The sequence below is a fragment of the Pavona decussata genome, unplaced genomic scaffold (genome assembly GCF_977016875.1).
Source record: "Pavona decussata unplaced genomic scaffold, jaPavDecu1.1 SCAFFOLD_100, whole genome shotgun sequence".
NCBI classification, from domain to species: domain Eukaryota; kingdom Metazoa; phylum Cnidaria; class Anthozoa; order Scleractinia; family Agariciidae; genus Pavona; species Pavona decussata.
In genome coordinates this window covers 2,224,888-2,243,903 of record NW_028145515.1, presented here as the reverse complement: position 1 = coordinate 2,243,903, position 19,016 = coordinate 2,224,888, and the positions used below count along the sequence as shown (strand labels likewise).

Below are 19,016 nucleotides of genomic sequence, written 5' to 3'. Positions count from 1 at the left end.
AAACTAATTCTAACTTTGGAGTCTGTGAATGAAATCCTAAAGTGTGATCATTCAAACGAAAGCTACTGAGCAGTACTTCCCAGTGGCGCTGTTTATTACGCTGTACAAGGTTGTTCAAACGTTTGAGTTCGTGGATGAAATCCTAAAGTGTGACCATTCAAATGAAAGCTACTGAACAGTAATCTTTTGTGGTGCACCATGATGTAATGCCGTAAATCCAATTTTTTCAGTTCTTGGCCGAAATAGAGAAGAATGATCAATCGACCAAAGCTTCTTAGAAGTTCTGCATCAGTTGTACTGTTTCACGTTCTGTATCGCTGCGACTTACCTGGCGTCAAACGACAGTAGAGCCGTGATGAAGTCTTTCAGTTCAGAAGTGCTCCGAGCGAACGCTTTGGAATCAAAAGACCATTTGCCTTTCTGGACAACTTCACCGAGTTTCTCGTCCTCATCTTCGTCTTCGTTACACTCCACAGCAAACGGAAGAATACCACTTACTCTAGAAACGAAAGGAAGAAAACAAATTCAGCTTTCAACATGACGTTTTCTTACGCTTAAATTCTAAGCCAGTAAAACCCCATAATTAACCTTATCAAGCGTACTTCGCTGAGGTCCTTTTTAATATTCTGTACGTTGTGGTTAGTAGCCAAGAGAAATGTGGGTACGGATGACACACTGCTGGTGGGGAGAGGGCATACTCCTAGTCGCTTTATGCCACAGAAACAGGGTTAAGCTTCAGGGTAGTCCAGCTACTGGGTTGTTCAGCGTCCTATGTTCTACAACGCGTAAGTAAACGACTTTTAAAACTACTTACAGAGCATATATAAGGATGCCGACGCTCCACATGTCCGCTCCGCCACTGACTGGTGCAACGGAAAACAGCTCGGGGGCTGCGAAATAAACAGGCGCATTTAGTTGGTGGACTGCCCAAAAGAGATCACTAACAAATTTCTCCTCATCATTACCAGTGGATTGTACTGCACGAAGGTCATGAGAAGTTAGCAAATGATCACCAAAGATGAATTGTCTTGATATTTAAACAAGTTCTCCCAATTAGTACTCAATGAAATGTATGGAGGCCAGTTAGGAGAGTTTATTTTTACGCGCCGCAATTTGATGTTCTGTCTTATGGTCAGTAACTCAAGGAAAGGTTCGTAATGGTAATTTGTTTAAAGCAAAAACTGTCATCTCAAAACTGTGAGGAAACAAGCATTCTGTTATAAAACAATAGGCTTTATGAGCAAAACAATCAATGTGCACGTCGGCTAGGGCAACGAGAACATCAAAAGAAAAATAAACAAATACATGATTTAATGAGCTGAACAATGACTCTGCACGTGCGTTTAAAATTTCAATACATATCTTTGATGTCATCTACAAAACAACATGAAATATTCAAATTCAGAGTTTTCAGGACAACATGGGCTCCCAACGGTGATTTTTTCTCGTTCTGAACTTGAAGGCCGTTGCCATGATTCATGTATGTTCCTGGATAATACAACCACATTGCACAAGTTGAAAGGGTTGAACTAAACACAAAGTACACCACAGCGCGTTTTAATTGTGTCGTAAAACCCAAACCATCGAGTAATTACTTTAGTAAATCACAACAGACGTAAAAAACACAATGAACCAATCAGAGTAAGAGGCAAATGCATGTAACAGGCGCCAAGCGCGGGAAAACGCGTGTTGCCAATACACGATTGGTTTTGGTTTGGCTTCCCATTGGTTGAGAAAGTGGCGCGAGTTTTGTTAACCAATCACAGAGTGCAGTAATGCAACTCAACTGAAAACCGACCTAAGGTGGATACATCTTTCCTAATGACATGTTCGTTGCCGTTGCCGTCGGGGTTGCTAAGGTCCCTAATAACACCCAACGGCGTTGTTACACTTGGGAATTTTTCTTGCAACTTGTCTTGCAATTTTGATGGGGCATAAATTACAAGAATCGTTCCGTAGTGTAAGATACCCTCAGTGTATGTTACACTAAGCAACGACCCGAGCAACTTGTGTCGCAACGGCGCAACGAGACTGCGAGACAAGTTGCAAGAAACATTGCTCAGTGTAACAGCGCCTTAAAGTATTTTTTTGCTTTCTGAAGTTAAACGTCCCCTGTATAACTTTGGATTTCCGCTTTTTCTCAACGAACACTGTACCTCTCGCCACGTTTATTTACATGTTCGATCCTCTTTACTACATTCACATACAAATCACTGTAGCCTACCCGTAAAAGCAGCATAGCTAACTATAGCCAGCATGTCGCCTTCTTTCCAGTTCTTAATGCGGCGAGCACTGCCATAGTCGATAAGTTTCAGAGCCAGATTACTCTTGGCAATAAAAATGTTAGCAGGCTACAAAAACAAATAAAACAACCACATTAAAACTCATTCCCGTGGCCAAAGCATCTGTTGTGTGATCTTGTCCAGCATTTCGTATCTGCGGAAGAAAAGCTTAACCCTTTAACCCCTAAGGCAAAACGACATTTTCTCCAGATCCATGACAACAAACTCTATGCCCATGTACGATATACCATTTTAAAGCTACTCATGAGTGTATTTCATAACTGATATAATTATGAATGGGAAAAGTTATGGCTTTGAGATAAATGGCCTTAAAATGTAAAAATATAAAAGTTCAAAAACGTCCCAATCCTTGTTTATATTAGGTATACCCCTAATCTATAGCTCATATATTTTGCAGTTCTCAACATCTTCATTAATGTGAGAGCTGTCTTAAGACCCACAACTTCTAGGGGAAAAAAGGTGAAAAGTTACGGGGGTGGTCAACCATATCACATATGGGAAGGGGTTAAGTTTTCATCCTTTCTAGTTTAATGAGTAGATCTTCACAAGACCATCTTGGTGTCAAAAATTTCATAGAAATCTGTCAAATATTGACAGAGTTATGGCATTATGTGCCAATTGGCACTCTTACGAAAGGCTTAAGTAATCAACAGAGTTGATAACTAATGGTAAACTGGCCATCGAAAAGAGATTCGAGTGCTGATGCGCATTCGAGCGTTAGCCCTTCGTCAGAGCGAGGGGCTAAGGAAGGGCTGTCCCTCGAAACGTCAGCACTCGAATCTCTTTACGATGGTCAATTTGCCTTTAACTCTGTTGATAAACCAAACATTCGTTTTCCAGCGGGAATCGAGCCTACATATTATTATAACCTCATTGCCGGTCTAACTCACCCGTATATCTAAGTGAACTATTTGTTGACCGTGAAGATAGTTCACTACATCGAGCAGTGGACGAATAACAAACGCTACGTCTTCTTCATTAGGCCGTGGTTTAGACGCAACAAAACTGAGGATATCCTGTCCTTCCAACCTGAAACACAACGAACAAAACTCAGACCGTGTTTCTATGTCCAGCGCCACACTGGGGTCAGTGTAATTTAGTTGGAACGTTTTGAATGAAATCCAAAATCTTTGACCATTACTGGCGCTGTTCATTATGATGTACAAGGTGGTTCTATCTCTTCTATCGTCAGAGTTGGTCTTCATAAACATAAGGTTTGACCATTCAAATGCAAGCTACTGAGCAGCACTTTCCTGTGGTGCTGTTTATTATACTGTACAAGGTGGTTCAAACTTTCGAGTCTGAGGATGAAATCCTAAAGTGTGAACATTCAAAAGAAAGCTACTGAGCAATACTTTCCTTTGGTGCTGTTTATAATGCTGTACAAGGTGCTTCAAACTTTTGATTTGAGTCTTCGGATGAAGAGGCCCTAAAGTGTGACCATTCGAGTGAAAGCTACTGAGCACTACTTTCCTGTGGTGCTGTTTATTATGCTGTACAAGGTGGTTCTAACTTTTGAGTCTGTGGATGAAATCCTAAAGTGTGACCATTCAAATGAAAGCTACTGAGCAGTACTTTCCTGTGCTGCTGTTTATTGAGCTGCGCAAGGTGGTTCTAACTTTTGAGTCTGCGGATGAAATCTTTAAGTGTGACCATTCAAATGAAAGCTACTGAAAAGTGCTGCTGTTTATTGAGCGATGAAATCCTTAAGTGTAACCATTCAAATGAAAGCTACTGATCAGTACTTTCTATGGCGCAGTTTATTATATTGTACAAAGTGGTTCTAACTTCTGAGTCTGTGGATGAAATCCTTACGTGTGCCCGTTCAAATGAAAGCTACTGAGTAGTGCTTTCCTGTGGTGCAGTTTATGATAATGTATAAGGAGTATCTGACTTTCGACTTTGTAAACAAAAACCTAAAATGAAAGGTATTGGTGAGTGCATAATTATGGTATCCGTTATTTCGCCCACAAACAAATTCGCTCACAATCAAGTTTACCCTTTCCCTTTGTGATGTGGGCGAGTGGTATTTACGCGAAATGACTGTTACCCAGTTGTGCTACACTTACAAGTCCATAATAAGAACGAGATATCTCCTCATAAGAAAAGCGTCTCTCAACATGACGACTCTTTCTCCTTTGATGCTGCGATGAATGTCGAATTCTTGCAGCGTGTCATCGCGGTCATTGTCGTCATCATATTTAATGATCTTTGCTACATAAGGTTTCTTTGTTTTGGCATCTAAGCAGCGTTTGACTACAGAGAAGCGCCCCCTGTGATGAAGGAAAGAAAATCAACTCATCGCCGTCAAACAACTTGATATTAGAGAAATTTGTACCAGGAAAAAAGGTAAATTAATTGTGTAATGGTCGTATAAATTGTTTCTCGCTTTAGGAACCTCTCTAAATTATGACCAAACCATTAATGCAATGGCTCTCTTTCAGCCGGGAAACAAACTCATAAATTCGTTCAGTTAATTTTTTATCTAAAAAGCCTTCGTTGATCCCATTTCCCCCTCCTCAAAAAAAAGAACCAAATTTGGCCAAACAGTGGTCGCATGAATAGGGTCTATTGCACATTAGAAAGTTTACACGACGTCTCGTGATATGCAAACCATGCTTTTTTAATGGTCACTTCGAGTCTTCTTTACAACACGCCTTTTTTTGTCCAAAAATGATTAAGTGATCCAATTAGTTTTTTCCGCGCTTCTGTTCCTTGGCAACACCACTGACCGATAAAAGAAAGCATGGGCTCAGCAACATCTTTGGATAAATCGCTGTTTACATTCTAAATTCCCAGTTTCCATGACACAGTGTTTGTTTATTCAGAGGTTACCATGCACAAAGTCGTAATGAGTGGCACTGTATTCAGTTACTGATGTCACCTTTCGTCTACTTCTCAAAAGAGATCACTAAAAATATCTTCACACTCCATATTTCTGTGATACCAATCTTGTACCGAGAGTCCTCAGGCTTTTTGGTTAGCAGAAATTTTATTACCGCAGGTTTTCTGAGGTAAAACAATAGAAGCCGTTACGGAGCTTATACAGAGCAGCCAATCAAAAAATTTAAATTTTTTCGAATCATCCAGAGTCTCTCCTGAAGCCCACGCGCTGACCAAAAAGCCTGAGGACTCTGGGTACGAGATTGCTGTGGTACTGTCTACAATGCCATAAAAGGTACTTCAGTTTTACTTTTGAGCCTGTGGATGTAACCCTACGACACATTGTGGCCATCTAAATGAAAGATTTTATCCTCTTTTGGCAAAGGGGTAAATTATAGTTAATCAGGTAACCATGGTGAAAATGTGAAGGTTTTATGAAGATGCTAAGAACTTTTCGATGGTGCAATTGAAGTTATCCATATCCACAGACACGGTGAAAGGATAACAAAGTCATAAACATTTTGAATGTGTGAAGATAAGATCCTCTGCAATCTTCTTAACCCTTTAAGTCTCAACAGTTATCAGCATCTATTTTCTCCTTACAATATCACTGCTTGATCAAACATTCAGATCATGAGAATAATGGAAATGATCAGCAGAGATAACATGCATTGATTGATAAACAAATTCTCTCTACTAGTCCCATAATGAAAATGTGGAGAAAAGTAGGGAGAATGTACATGTTGATATAATGAATTAAAGAGTTAACACAAAAATCAGGAGAGCTGGCAGGTGAGAGCTTTCACCCTACAGGAGGAAGATGGTTACATCAAAGAACAAATTCTCCTATCTTGACCACATACTTTTCTTATAAAAGTAGTGTAGAGAAGTTATAAAAATATCAAGAAAATTAACCTTGGGTGGTCATATCCTTAATTCTCATAACTTCAGGGGTTGAATAAGCTTTGATGTTACAAGGAGAAATTTGATGCTGATCACTTTTAGGGCTTAAAGGATTAACTGAATCTGACAGCTTACTTGGCTAGTTCATGCTTGATTCCCCAGTATTTATCAACTGCTTCCAGCTTGAGCGGAATTCCACCAGTGGCGTAACGCTTAGCGATAGCTTGTGGAGTATTTGCAGCTCCTGCCAAACCTGGACCGCATAATCATCACAAAAACATTAGAAACGCATTAAAAACAGTCTCAGTAGAAAGTCGTACTAGATGGTCAGTCCAATCTGATCCTCTGCACGAGAGTAGTCCTCACAAGCACATGGTTGACATCTTCTAACGTTTTGACAACGTGGACAGAAGTGATTTGCGGAATGACTTGAAGACGACTTGTGCTTCGGAGTGATTTCTGTCTGGTGTCCAGTTTGTCAAAACGTTAATTCATGTCACCAAGGACTGTTATCAAGGACTTCTCCACCAAGAGGATCACACTTATTATAACAACAACAGCAACAAAACATTCAGGCTAGAACAAAAAACAAACAATAACCTTGGCTGAAGTGTTAATGCAGTCCCTACACCCTCTGATTTTCCCTTAAAAAAAGACACTTAAGGCCTGGCTTCCTAGTAAAATATTTCCTGTAATCACTAAATTGCAGGACCATCCCAGCTCTTAAAACTGTTATATAAGACGCCAAAATGTAATAATACAGTACCAACCTATCCCTTAAACTGTTATATACAATCTTGAAGCTGCAATACTACATCCAGTGTTGCAGAAGAAGAATCTATTCCACTTCTGCAACTTTGCATGCAATAGTTTCAGGTCTGGACAAATGCAATATTGCAAATAAACTTTTGGTTGAGACTCGCTGTAGCAGGCACTTTCACACAGAATTTACTGGTTGTTGTAGAGCGGCGGTCATTATGGGCAATTTTCAATAACAGTATTTGAGAAAATTAAATGGGAGGGGTGGGTGGCCATCAGTTAAGATTTGGCTGTAAAAAAAATTGCAAGTCAAATCAATGACCTTAATGCTGGTCGGGTGTTCGAACCACTTAGTAACGAGTAGCCTGGCCTCAAGTCTCTAGTACTCAGGAAAGCTGACGGTAGGAGACGGCATGCACAACAATAACCACTACCAAATTTTCTATAATACGTTTGATCAGAAAATCACTGTTTCTCGTTTACTGTTCAATTGGATTAAGCAGGGTATTGGTTGTATGGAAAGCCATAATCAATAGAAATTCAACAATTGAACAAAGAAGCTAGGTAATTTGTTAATAACTGAACTTCATGGTTTTTTGGAAATATCAATTTGGCTATGATAATTGCTAAACAATTTTCAAAACCAAGTTCTTCAAACTACTTGAAGAGACTTGCACCAAAAAATCACAATACTATTAACAAATTTTCCTAAACTGCGTTGGCACAAAGGTATTTTCAGTTTTCAAACATAAACATGATTCCTTTCTGTTATGAACCGCTGACTACTGGTTTGGTCAGCTGAGACAATTAAGATAATTTCAAATTATATTCAAATTAAATTCAAATTATATTATTGCTCTTTACTCTAAAGTAACTGTTAGTTATTACAGGTTCAAGGAATGACTAACTGTAAGGAAGCAGAAACGCAAGGTATAACAGTCACGCTCAAGACACTCTAGCCAAGTCACGCAAACCGATTGAGTTCGTAGCCAAGTCACGCAAACTGATTGAGTTCGTCTCCAAGTCACGCAAACTGTTTGAGCTCGAGATCGCCTGGTAACAATTTTACCTCGAGATCGACTTTTTAACGGCCACAAGTGAATTTTGATTCAAAGTTTCTGTCAAATAGAGTAAGTAGCCATTAATGTTTCATTCAAAACGCCCAGCAGAGAAAGACAGTGAAAGTTTCCAAACAAGTCACAGATGATTGCACGCTCGGATCTCGAGATATTTTATTTCAAATTGTAAGAAAGTTCTCTCAGTACTATATACTTTAAGTTTTATACCTTCGTTTTTTTCATGTTTTCACGTGATCGATCACAGAAATTTTTTCTTTTAGAGGTAAATAAATAAAGCAATGGATGTAGCTTGTTGACAAAAGGGCTCACGCAACATGCAAAATTTAACTTAAGTTTATAGATGTGATATGTGTATAAAACACAACTGCTTTTTCGTTTTTACATTAAAAAATGACTACCATATTACTTTACTCGGATCTAAGATAAACACGGTATTAAAAGGGAGATAAGTATTTGATTCTGTCTACGAGTACAAATTTGTGCCTCGAGCGTTTAACTTTTGGCTTTCTCCAAAAACTAAATATCTATGGAAAAGTTTACTAAACAACAATTAATCGTCTGTGCTTTAATTTCTAAGGAAAAATGAAGGAAAAGAAAAACATGTTATTTACACAGCGGCAGCATAGGGTATCATAAAGGACATAGAGTATGTTTTGGGCGGAGTTACTTAAAATTCTAATATTGTGGAACTGACGTATTGCACGCAAAAGGTTGTACGGCGTGCTCACACCAAATGGATCAATGCTTCGGAATCACTTGTGTATGGAAAGCTCTCACGAAGGGTGTAACCATGTAAGAGGCATTTCAAGTCCCGATGGTCTAGACTTTTTTGTACATCGCCGTCAGACGAACACTCCACGATTCACGTCAACAATTCAAAATTTTAGAACTGGCCCTTGTGATGTTAGAAATACAAACTGCGAGCTCACTCGAACAAAAGCGAGCTTAATTAAAGCAAATATGACGCCCAAATTGTCTTTGAAATGCACGAAAATTTAAACAGAGATCCAGGTATTTCACCAGCGCTGAGCAAGTTAATCTGCATACACATGTTTACTTCTGGCCAATAAACGTAATTGAAACTTCGAAATCTGTGGAACTTACTTGGGTCGGTCGCCATGCTGTCGATTTATCCAAAACGGTACACGTTAAAAGATGATTCAAAACAGAAGCGCGATTGTACTACCAAGCTTTCGGTGTGCAAACCCAAAGACAGGAAGCTGCGTTGAGAGATAATTCTAGCCAACTGATTTGTCTCTTTAAAGAACACATTGACAGCACGACTTCGGAATTAATTAATCTGTCACGCAACTCTCTACAATGCAGTCATCGCGTCTGTTAGCAAAATCTTACTGCTTTATCTGTTAGCTAGAAAATAATCTCTTTTAGAGCTTTGCCACTGCAACTTTGTCGAAGTTCGTCTAGTCTTTAATACGAAAGGAGTAAAATACAAAATAGAATTGAGCCCACTTTAGTTTTGTCTCTCTCGTAAACAGCGTCTTCCTTTGTGGTATGGATGACTTTCATTGATAAACTATAAACTCAATTTGATCGGCTCCTTCTGAACTAATGGAATACCAAAACAACGAACATCAAATGGTTGTAGATCCTTCACTTGGGAAGTTAAAAGCCTTGAAAAATAGAACTTCTGAGAATTTAGCCAAGCATCCTGCTGATCTGGAATTAATTTCGATGTAAATTCTAGTAACGTTTGACCGTTTTAGCACAAACAGCAAACGTTTCCTTTTAAGGTATCTCGCCTTAGGCTTCCTTTGTTAGTTATCTCTGTTCTCATTTATCGGCGACAAGAAGAATTGTAAGAATCCATTTGGAATAGTTATTAACATTGCAGCAAAGCTATTGACTTAGGATATCCAGCTATGCCAAAACAAAAAGCGTTAATTTGAATTTCAACATCACACATACAATTTCAATAAAATTTCTAAAGCTAATATCTTGTGGGGTCATCAGTTTTCTGTGCTAACAAAACAACAAAAAAACAAAAAACGATCCATCAACTGAAACTTTCCTTGTTCATTTCCCTCATATCATAACGATATCTGATGTTTTTAATGCTTTTAATAATAAGATTAAAAAAAAAAAACGAGCTAAAAGTTCAATCAGAAAATTAAATTCATTTTACAAGTAAAAAAAAAAAAAAAAAAAAAAAAGAAAAGAAAAGAAAAGAAAAATACGAATACGACGACATTTCGTGACATTGTAATCCCCTTCTTTTCTCGCGATATAAATAATCACCCTCGCTTTCCTTAGGCTTGTCACGATCTTGGTGCTTATTAAATTGTTAAGTTTTTCAAAAATCATTATTAACTAAGGAGGCATTTCCACCTTTCAAATCGTTCAAAATATGCGCAAGCAAATGGAAATTTCCAAATTTGCCGGTCTCTGCTACCTTACAGTTAGTCAATAAAAACAATAATTTAAGACTAAAGCATACTGCTATTGATAAATAAAAAGAAAACTAAAGTATAGCACTCCTGTTGGATGGCATACTTACGTGACGCCTGTAACGTAAAATGATTTGTTAGAACAAAAATGGGACAATATAACACTACGTATATACACAATTGCGTTTTATATGAAGTATTTTCACAATCATGCTCTCTTCTTCGACTTCTTCTTGTACTCTTCTTTTTATCTCTTTAATTTTCATTTACGTGACGACAAATAGATGATAAATTGACGCTAACCAGTTTCCACTTGTTCGACTGTAACGCTAGATACTTCTTCCTCTGCGGTGTCACCGTTTCTTGTTGTTTTTATCGTTTCTCGTGTTTCTACAGTCGTTTTCCCTTCTTTCGTCTCGGTCACCGTCTCTTTTTTCGTCACGATAGTTTCTTCCTTTCCCTGGACTTGAGTTCTTTCTGTTACTTTAACTGAAGTAAAGCTATTACTCGTGCTGAGTGCAGCTGAAGCGGGTGACAGGAATGGTGAGGATGCAGGGGGAGCCCCTCCCTCCGAACCTTGCACCCCGGCTGCGTGCATTGCTTTGACTCGAGCCAACAATCCAGCACCTCCACCACCACTTCCTTTCTTGTCATCGGATCCCCGGCTCCCGAGAATTCGGCTTAGAAAGTTCGTGCTTCGGATTGCAGTGATCGCTCGTTTCCATTTTCTTCGCGCGGTGAATGCTTTAAGGCGGTCGGTCTTCAGTTTCTTTCCCTTGTCCTTCTTGGTCGTAAACCACCGATGGTTCAAACACTGATCGACAGAACCTCGTTTGCTCGCTCTTAACACCAGGAGACTGCTGATAAAGCCTTTGGCTTCATCCGAGATTTCATCAAATACCGGATCATCAAAATCCCATTCCGCTAACTGAACATTAGTCAACGTTTCCGCATCCGTGTCACCCATGAACGGTGATAAACCACTCATCAAAATATACGCGATGACACCAATTGACCACAAGTCCGTAGCAGGGGTGATACGCTCGTATTTAATGACCTCTGGGGCGACAAATTCAGGTGTTCCGAACATGACCTTGAGGTTTTCCCTTGGGTTGTATTTCCTGGCGAGGCCGAAGTCGATGAGCTTGATCTGTCTGCTGTCGGGTCGAATTAACATGATATTTTCTGGCTTCAGATCTAGATGCAGGATTTCTCGCTGATGCATGTGTTGAATACCTTCCAGTATCTGCTTCATGTAATTCGAAACTTCGATCTCCGAGATGAACTCGTCTTCTACGACCTTCTCGAAGAGCTCGCCGCCAGTGACGAGTTCCATAACAAGAACCATCTCCGTAGGCGTCTGAAAAAAGTCTTGAAGCCTCAGCAGCCGCTTGTGCCGAACAGTATTCATAATCTCCGCTTCATGCACTACGTCTTGTCGATCCTTGGGCGCGGTGCATTTAATAAACTTAGCCGCATAAGCCTTTCCCGTTTTATTATCTATGCACTTGCAAACAACACCAAACCGTCCTTTCCCGAGCTCGTCTTGAACAGTGTAGTACTTCGTTATCTTCTCTTCCTTCGCAGCGAATTTCTTTTCTTCGGATTCCGAACCAGACAGCTCCGACAATTCGGATTCACTAGCGGTCTCGTCGTCCGTGGAACACGTGTCGATGACCAGAAGAGCGGTACTCGATACCTTTCCGTGAGGGTTCTCGGCAACCACTGTGTATTCGCCAGCGTCGGCTGCAGTGCCTTTGGTGATAATAAGCTTGCAGTTGTCGTTGTCATCGTAGAGAAACGTGAGTTGTTTGCTTTCTTTCAACAGGCGACCATCTTTGTACCATTCTACTTCCGGTTCTGGGTTACCGCTGACCTTGCACTCGAATCTGGCGGCGCTGTTTTCGATGATCTCGCAATTCGTCAGGTGTTGTATGAAGACCGGGGGGCCTAGCGGCATACCATCTATACGGGAAACAAGATCAATGATTAACAAATAACACACACAAGCGTGCGTATGGCTGGCAGTTCTACGTGGGTTGTTGAAAAGCACGTGATAGAAAACACGTGACTAAGAAAGTTGGAACTGAGAGAACTCGCTATCGTGGAGAGTCTTTGTTCAGGAAAAAAGCAAGTAATTAAAAAAAAAAGAAACAAAATAACTGGTAAAGACGTTAGTAGAGACAGAAAGGAGTCAAAGAATTACTCTGAATTCTCAGAAGGGAAGATCTGTTTCCAGAATGGCGAGGACTAAAGTGCAAGCACTTCCAGCTTTGCTTATCAGATTTGCTGGAATAAACGTCTCCGCTCACGCCACTCCCGAATTAAGAACTCAAGGAATTCGGAAGGCTAGAACATTGCCAACAATGATCCATTAAGATAACAGAATAAAAAGAAACAAAACGTTCCACAGTAAAGCTTTTGAATGGAGACACTTTAAAATCTCCTTTAAATGCAAAGCTACCACACAAAGCGTCAGGAGTTCGCACAATTTATCCACAGCCTCAAAGATACAAAAACGATGATACAGAAAAAGACAGAAGTCTGAGAGAAAAGGGGTCCAAACGTTGAACAAACCTTTTAGCCAGGAGGAATGAAGAAGAGCATTAGAAGAGACTCTTTAAAGCAGCTGTAAACAGGTTGTAGCTGCTGTAGTGAAAAAAGGCGTTTGATTTCGCGAGAGTTAAAAACACAACTTAAACCCGGCGTGCGAGCAACACAGGAAATATAAAATAAATTGAGGATTTAAAAAGTTTAAAAAGAAGTGATAACAAACCCAACAATAGATTAAAGAGATGGAGGGTAAAAGTATTTCCGGAGAGCTCACTGAGGGTGCCTTTTGAAATGAAGTTTATGACAATAACTCTTTTTCAGTTAATCCTTTAATTCTGAACGCAAAGGCAATTGTGTGCTAAAAGTATCGATTCATCTTCCACCAGACAGGAAAGCACAATACAGAAAACGCCAAATTAGGAGACAGAGATAGTTGACTTTGATATGGCAAGAAATTCCCACGCCTAACAAGAGCGACGTGTACCAATCTGCAACATCTCAAGATCAAGCTTGGAAAGAAAAGTGGTAAAATAAACAAAAATAAAAAAAAGATAAAGAAACAGCCGGATATGCCAATAGCCCCATACGCAGTCATAGCGAGGAGGGTTAAGCGATTCTGATAAAAACTACTGCGTGGGGGACGATAATACGGCAACCGTACCCCAAATAAAAAAGGCGGATTACGAAAGGGCACAAAAAGGAGAAAATGAAATAATACTACCGTTACGGTCTGTTTACAGATCGGATAAAGGCGACAGGTTGAAAAGATGATCATAATTTGAACAAATCCTCCAAAATTTCTTGTTAATAGAAAACAAGAAACAAACAGAACAAAGGGCGAGCTTTAGCTTTAGTTTGTATGGTAACAACTTAATATTTCCTAAACACAATCTCAGTTTAGCACCATCGAACAAAACGGTACGTAAGAACTCAGTAGCGTTTCATTTGAATGGTCACACTAGGATTTCATCCACAAACTCGAAAGTTACAACCAGATTGTACAGCACAATAAACAGTATCACAGGAAAGTACAGCTCAGTAGCTTTCATTTGAATGGTCACACTTTAGGATTTCATCCATAGACTCCAAAGCTAGAACTAGATTGTACAGCATAATTAACAGTATCACAGGAAAGTACTACTCAGCAGCTTTCATTTGAATGGTCACACTTTAGGATTTCATCCATAGACTCCAAAGTTAGAACCACCTTGTACAGCATAATAAACAACACCACAGGAAAAAAGTACTGCTCAGTAGCTTTCAGCACAATAAACAACACCACAGGAAAGTAATGCTTTTATCTGACTCTATACCGGCGAATGACGTAAATCGATGAGATAAAATGTGGCGAAAATCTGTGCGATGCTCTCTCGGAATTTTAAGACCCTCGTAAGACAGGCATTTCTTCAACGGACGATTCGGCATTAGCCTTGGAACAGTTGAAATATCGCGTTGCCAAATCAAAGCAATCACGGCACTTTATCCTGTTTCAACGCACAAAGAAGGAAAAGAAATAAACAAAGGTAGAGAACACTAGGGTGCCTAAAGTAAACAGCAACTGAACGCGTGACACAAAATTACACAGCTGTCAATTAAAAATGACATAGCAGCTCACAACGCGTATTTACATAAGAATTCTTCCGTTAAGCTGATCTATAAGGATTGAAAACTAAAAAGAAACATTGATGAAGATGCATAGGGATTAAAGGAAAGACAAAGAACAGCACTCGTAAACGGAAGAGAGCTTGCTTGAAGTGCCTCCGGTTGAAACAGGAAAGATCAACACCACTTGTTTAGGCTTAGCAAATATAATCAAAATGGACAACGTAAACGGAAGGGATGTCCTGAGGAGAACAGATGAAAACGTGGAACTATTTCCAAACAAGAACGTTCCACAAACGTAAAGGAAAAGAAAACAGAAACGAGGGAAACGACACTTAAAAAGTTACACAATTCAGTTGACACCCGCAAGTGTCCTTTCGAGTCACGCAATCCGCTTCGCAGTCTTCGGCACAAGACCCTCTGTTGTCATCATTTAATCGAAAGCTGTTCGACAGTAAATCCTATTAAAGCTGTTCGGATTTTTAGTTTCCACAGTGATAAATTTCAGACAGCTAGCCAAAGTTATTCACTGTGGCTCTTAAAAGGTAAAGGACTTCGTTACGTTACGTAACGATTGCAGAAAGCCAGAGGAATGCTAAATAGCTAAGCGGTAACTCAACACGGAAAATACTCGTTTCGACATAATTTCCTGATGAAAATTTTTGACAAGTAAGACAAACGCGTTGAAGGAAAGCGAAGGACAACAGTTAAGTCTGCATCCATTACATTCAACCATCGACATTCTTTTCCCAGAGTAAGAAACTAAAAAAAAAATGTTACATAGTGTTACACGAGTTAAGATGTAACGCGAGACTCCGATAAAAGGTCAATGATTAAACTTATTAAAAACTCAACAATGGGAAGGAGAATAAAGGAAAATTTTTTCAAGCTTGGCAGAAATAATTTAATCAAAAGAAAAACCAGGAATCTAAACGAAACATACCCCAGACATGACAATACCAAGAAGACGTTAGCAAGGCTCCATTCCATTACGCTCGAGTGCCAAGCAGATTTAAGAGAAGAGTTAACAATAAAGCCGAGCACGAAATTTCGGCATGTGCGCGCAACATGAACAAAATGCTAAATTCTGTTTTATGTTTTCTGAACACAAACCTGCTAACTTGCTTTTGATATCTTTCCTTGTTGAAGAAAGTCTTCTGTTTATCAAAACACTGAAGTCCATTGTGATCTCGCGTCGAGCTTTTAACAGTCAGAGGCACCAAAGACGGCTGCCACACGCAAATCACAACTGCATAGAATTATGTTCATCTCCAGTCTAAGCGAGTGTGAAATTCGGAGGGGTGGAAACGTCGTGTTTGCTTAAATGACGCAAAACTTAGCAGGGTTGCCTTCTGTGAAGCAAGGCTACCATTTTCTCTGATTGAGTGTTGCAAAAAGACCATAACCGAAGCTTCTACCAGCAGCAGACGTGTTAATGTCAAAGTATTGTGTTCTCGAAACCTCGAGAACAATTCATCGGCTTTTCAAGTCAAGAATGTCATCCGATACTTGATACATTCATGAATGTCCCAGAAACAACAAGACCATTTTAAATGTTTCTTTTCTCAAGTCAAAATGGATCGAAAAGAAAACATGTTAGCATTAAATGTAATTTAAGGAATTCCGGGGGCGAAGGAGGTACTTTTAAAAAAATCAACTCGACTGTTTACGACTGCTGGCAATGACAGACAGAACGACAACGGAGAAAATATTGAATTTCAAATTTGTTGCCCCTTTTGGAGGTTAAAACAGCGACGAAATTCGCAAATTGATTTTTACTTAACCCCATCAATCCGCGAATAAAATGTCAAGTCAACTAATGTGCTTTTTAAAAACTTTCGAGTAAGAGCTACCTGGCTTAGCTTAAGCGTGTTAATTTGTTATGCTGCACAAGGAAGTTCTAACTTTTTAGTCTCTAAATGAAATCCTAAAGTGTGACCTTTGCTTCATATTATTCACTCAGTAAACTTTGGGATTATTTTAAATAGCCAAAGGTGGGTTAAGGGATTTAGTCCATAACATTAACACTTCGCATTGGCCTCGAAGTTATTGTAATGTTTGCGAAAGTATTTAAAACATGTTACAGTTGAGAGAAAGCCGTGATGTAAAGCACACTTCACTTCAAAACGGCTCAGCGTTATTATTGCAACAACAAATCAAAACACGCGTCTTTAAAATCGACATTAAAATGGAACACAAGCGTCTGGAAGGCTATGCGGTTCTAAGATTAGGCCAAGAGAGCCCTAAAAATAGCCACGTGAAGCTATACAAGGCTTAACATTAAGGTAATATAACCCCAACTAACGAGGCCTCCAGGTAAATCCACCATAATGCTTTTTACACAACGGATATGTTCAATGATGAGGCCACGCGTTATTATGTGTCGCCGATCGGATCATGCTTGTTTCAGTCTTGAAAAGGCATGGTCTTTTAAGAATGCAAGACTTTCAGAAGGCAGAAAATGTGGATACCGAAAAGTTACTGGAATAAAAGCTTTTTATCAGCAATCGAGCATGGTCTTTTACAAAAGCTGTGGTTGCTTGTAATCATGATGCTAAACTAGGTGATTCTTAATCCGTTAACGCCTGTGGATAAAATTGAAATTGCTTACCGCTTATCATGTTGTACAAGGTGGTTTCTAACTTTCGAATCTGAAAGAGATCATTCAAATGAAAGCTATCGAGCAGTACTTTCCGATAGTGCTGTTTATGCATTTAGTGTTTCTAACTCCTTCTGACACGGATAAAATCCTAAAGTGTGAGCATTCAAATGAACGCTACTTTGTGAAGTATTCTTCGCTTTTTCGTTTGAATTTCGCCTATCTTGTTCTAGATTATAAGTTACATCGTGTTATCGTAATCATTCTTGCACGCTGTTACGAGGAATTCAAAGCAAGGGTTTAAAATAGAAATTGCATGCAGACGGCCACAACAATGCAGACATAAGGTCACAGGTTTGGTAGTTAAATCCTCGTTAATCATCTTGATGAGAAGCCGACAATCAATTTGACCCGTTGTATAAAATGACTTCTATGAGATAACTGAGGAAGAAGGGAAACGATATTAGCACGCACCAGGGTAGATTTAGAGTCTGTACGAGAGCACTGCCGGCTGAATTCTTAACAAAGATTTTCCAGATGGCATTGTAAACCTATCAGACATTTCTGATTTGAGTAAAGCCTTCCAAGAGATAATGGAGTGAAAAAGTTAGAGCGTAAGGAAAACATTACGTTCACCTATATTGGCGGTACTAAATAAAGGCAACATCTACTCACATATGATTTTCGTCCTTTTCACCACCTATCTGGTTTGTTACCTATCGCCAATGAAAGGAGAAATTTGACACTGATCACTTTTAAAAGACGACCTCCACCTTTCTCGTCTCTCTCGCAATGAAACATTGTACGAGTCTCCTTATAGGCTAACGTTTTTCAGAGGAAGGGTGCAGATTAACAGTTTAGCTCTACAATTTAGTTCGCAGCCAAATCAGAACTAACATGATAGGTTTCTAACTAGATGCCACTAATAAAAGCTACTGAACAATAGTTTTCTGTGGTGCTGTTTATTACGCTGTACAAAATGGTTCTAACTTTGGAGTCTGTGGATGAAATCCTTAAGTGTGACCATTCAAATGAAAGCTACTGAGCAGTAGTTTCCTATGGTGCTGTATATTATGCTGTACAAGATGGTTCTAACTTTTGAGTCTGTGGATGAAAACCTGAAGTGTGACCATTCAAATGAGAGCTTCTGAGCAGTGGTTTCCTGTGATGCTGTTTGTTATGATGTTCAAGGTTATATTTTCTTGAGTATGTGGATGAAATCCTAAAGTGTGACCATTCAAATGAAAGCTACTGAGCAGTGCTTTCCAGTGGTGCAGTTTATCATGGTGTACATGGAGTATCTGACTTTTGTGCTAGCAGTCAACTGAAAGCTACTGAGCAGTACTTCTGCTCAGTAGCTTTGCTTTTCAATATTCTACAAAATGAAATTTGGATTTCGATGTTCCTCGTAGTGAAAGGATGAGACAGAGGGACGAAGATAAGGTTTCAAGCGCACGAAAACATGGGGAAGTAGAACGTTTCAATGGGGTATCTTGCACTGCAACAGAGAATTACAATACCGTGCAGCAACAAAGAGAATAATTTTGAACTTGATCGAAGGCTGTCACGGGAGAATTGTCATTACCACGTGAACATGAACGTAAACATGAGATAATTAAGTCAGGGAAAATCCACATCCAAGCCTTCGGGCAATGCATCACACACTCGTGCAGAAATAACGGTACTTTTGCATTCACACAAGGAACAGGCAACAGAGAAAAGGAAGTTACTTTTCAAAAGGAAAAGAAGGAAATAAAAATGTAAGGAAAAACATTTCCTTGCTCGTTACTGACATTCCATTCAGTGTTGCGAACTTTGCTCATAAAAGGTTGGGAAAACCATATTTCGTTCCCGAATAAACCATGCCAGTCAAAGAAGAGTCAAGGGAATCTAAAATCGTATGGGATGAAGCCCATCACACGCTGACATA

General features: G+C 39.4%; 1 protein-coding gene across 4 annotated transcripts in view; it reads right to left on the bottom strand.

Annotated features, from left to right (window-relative positions):
• Window positions 1–19,016, bottom strand: part of LOC146472300 (obscurin-like) — a 164,766-nt gene that overhangs the window by 3,048 nt on the left and 142,702 nt on the right. For 3 of the 4 annotated variants that reach the window (XM_085119692.1, XM_085119694.1, XM_085119695.1), the window contains 7 exons: window positions 10,636–12,297; window positions 6,225–6,342; window positions 4,373–4,576; window positions 3,194–3,332; window positions 2,225–2,351; window positions 815–890; window positions 329–499 (listed from right to left, as the gene is read on the bottom strand). In XM_085119692.1, the coding sequence (XP_084975818.1) occupies window positions 329–499; window positions 815–890; window positions 2,225–2,351; window positions 3,194–3,332; window positions 4,373–4,576; window positions 6,225–6,342; window positions 10,636–12,297 (2,497 nt within the window). The remainder of the gene's footprint in view (window positions 1–328; window positions 500–814; window positions 891–2,224; window positions 2,352–3,193; window positions 3,333–4,372; window positions 4,577–6,224; window positions 6,343–10,635; window positions 12,298–19,016) is intronic. The other variant, XM_085119693.1, reaches the window with a different exon arrangement.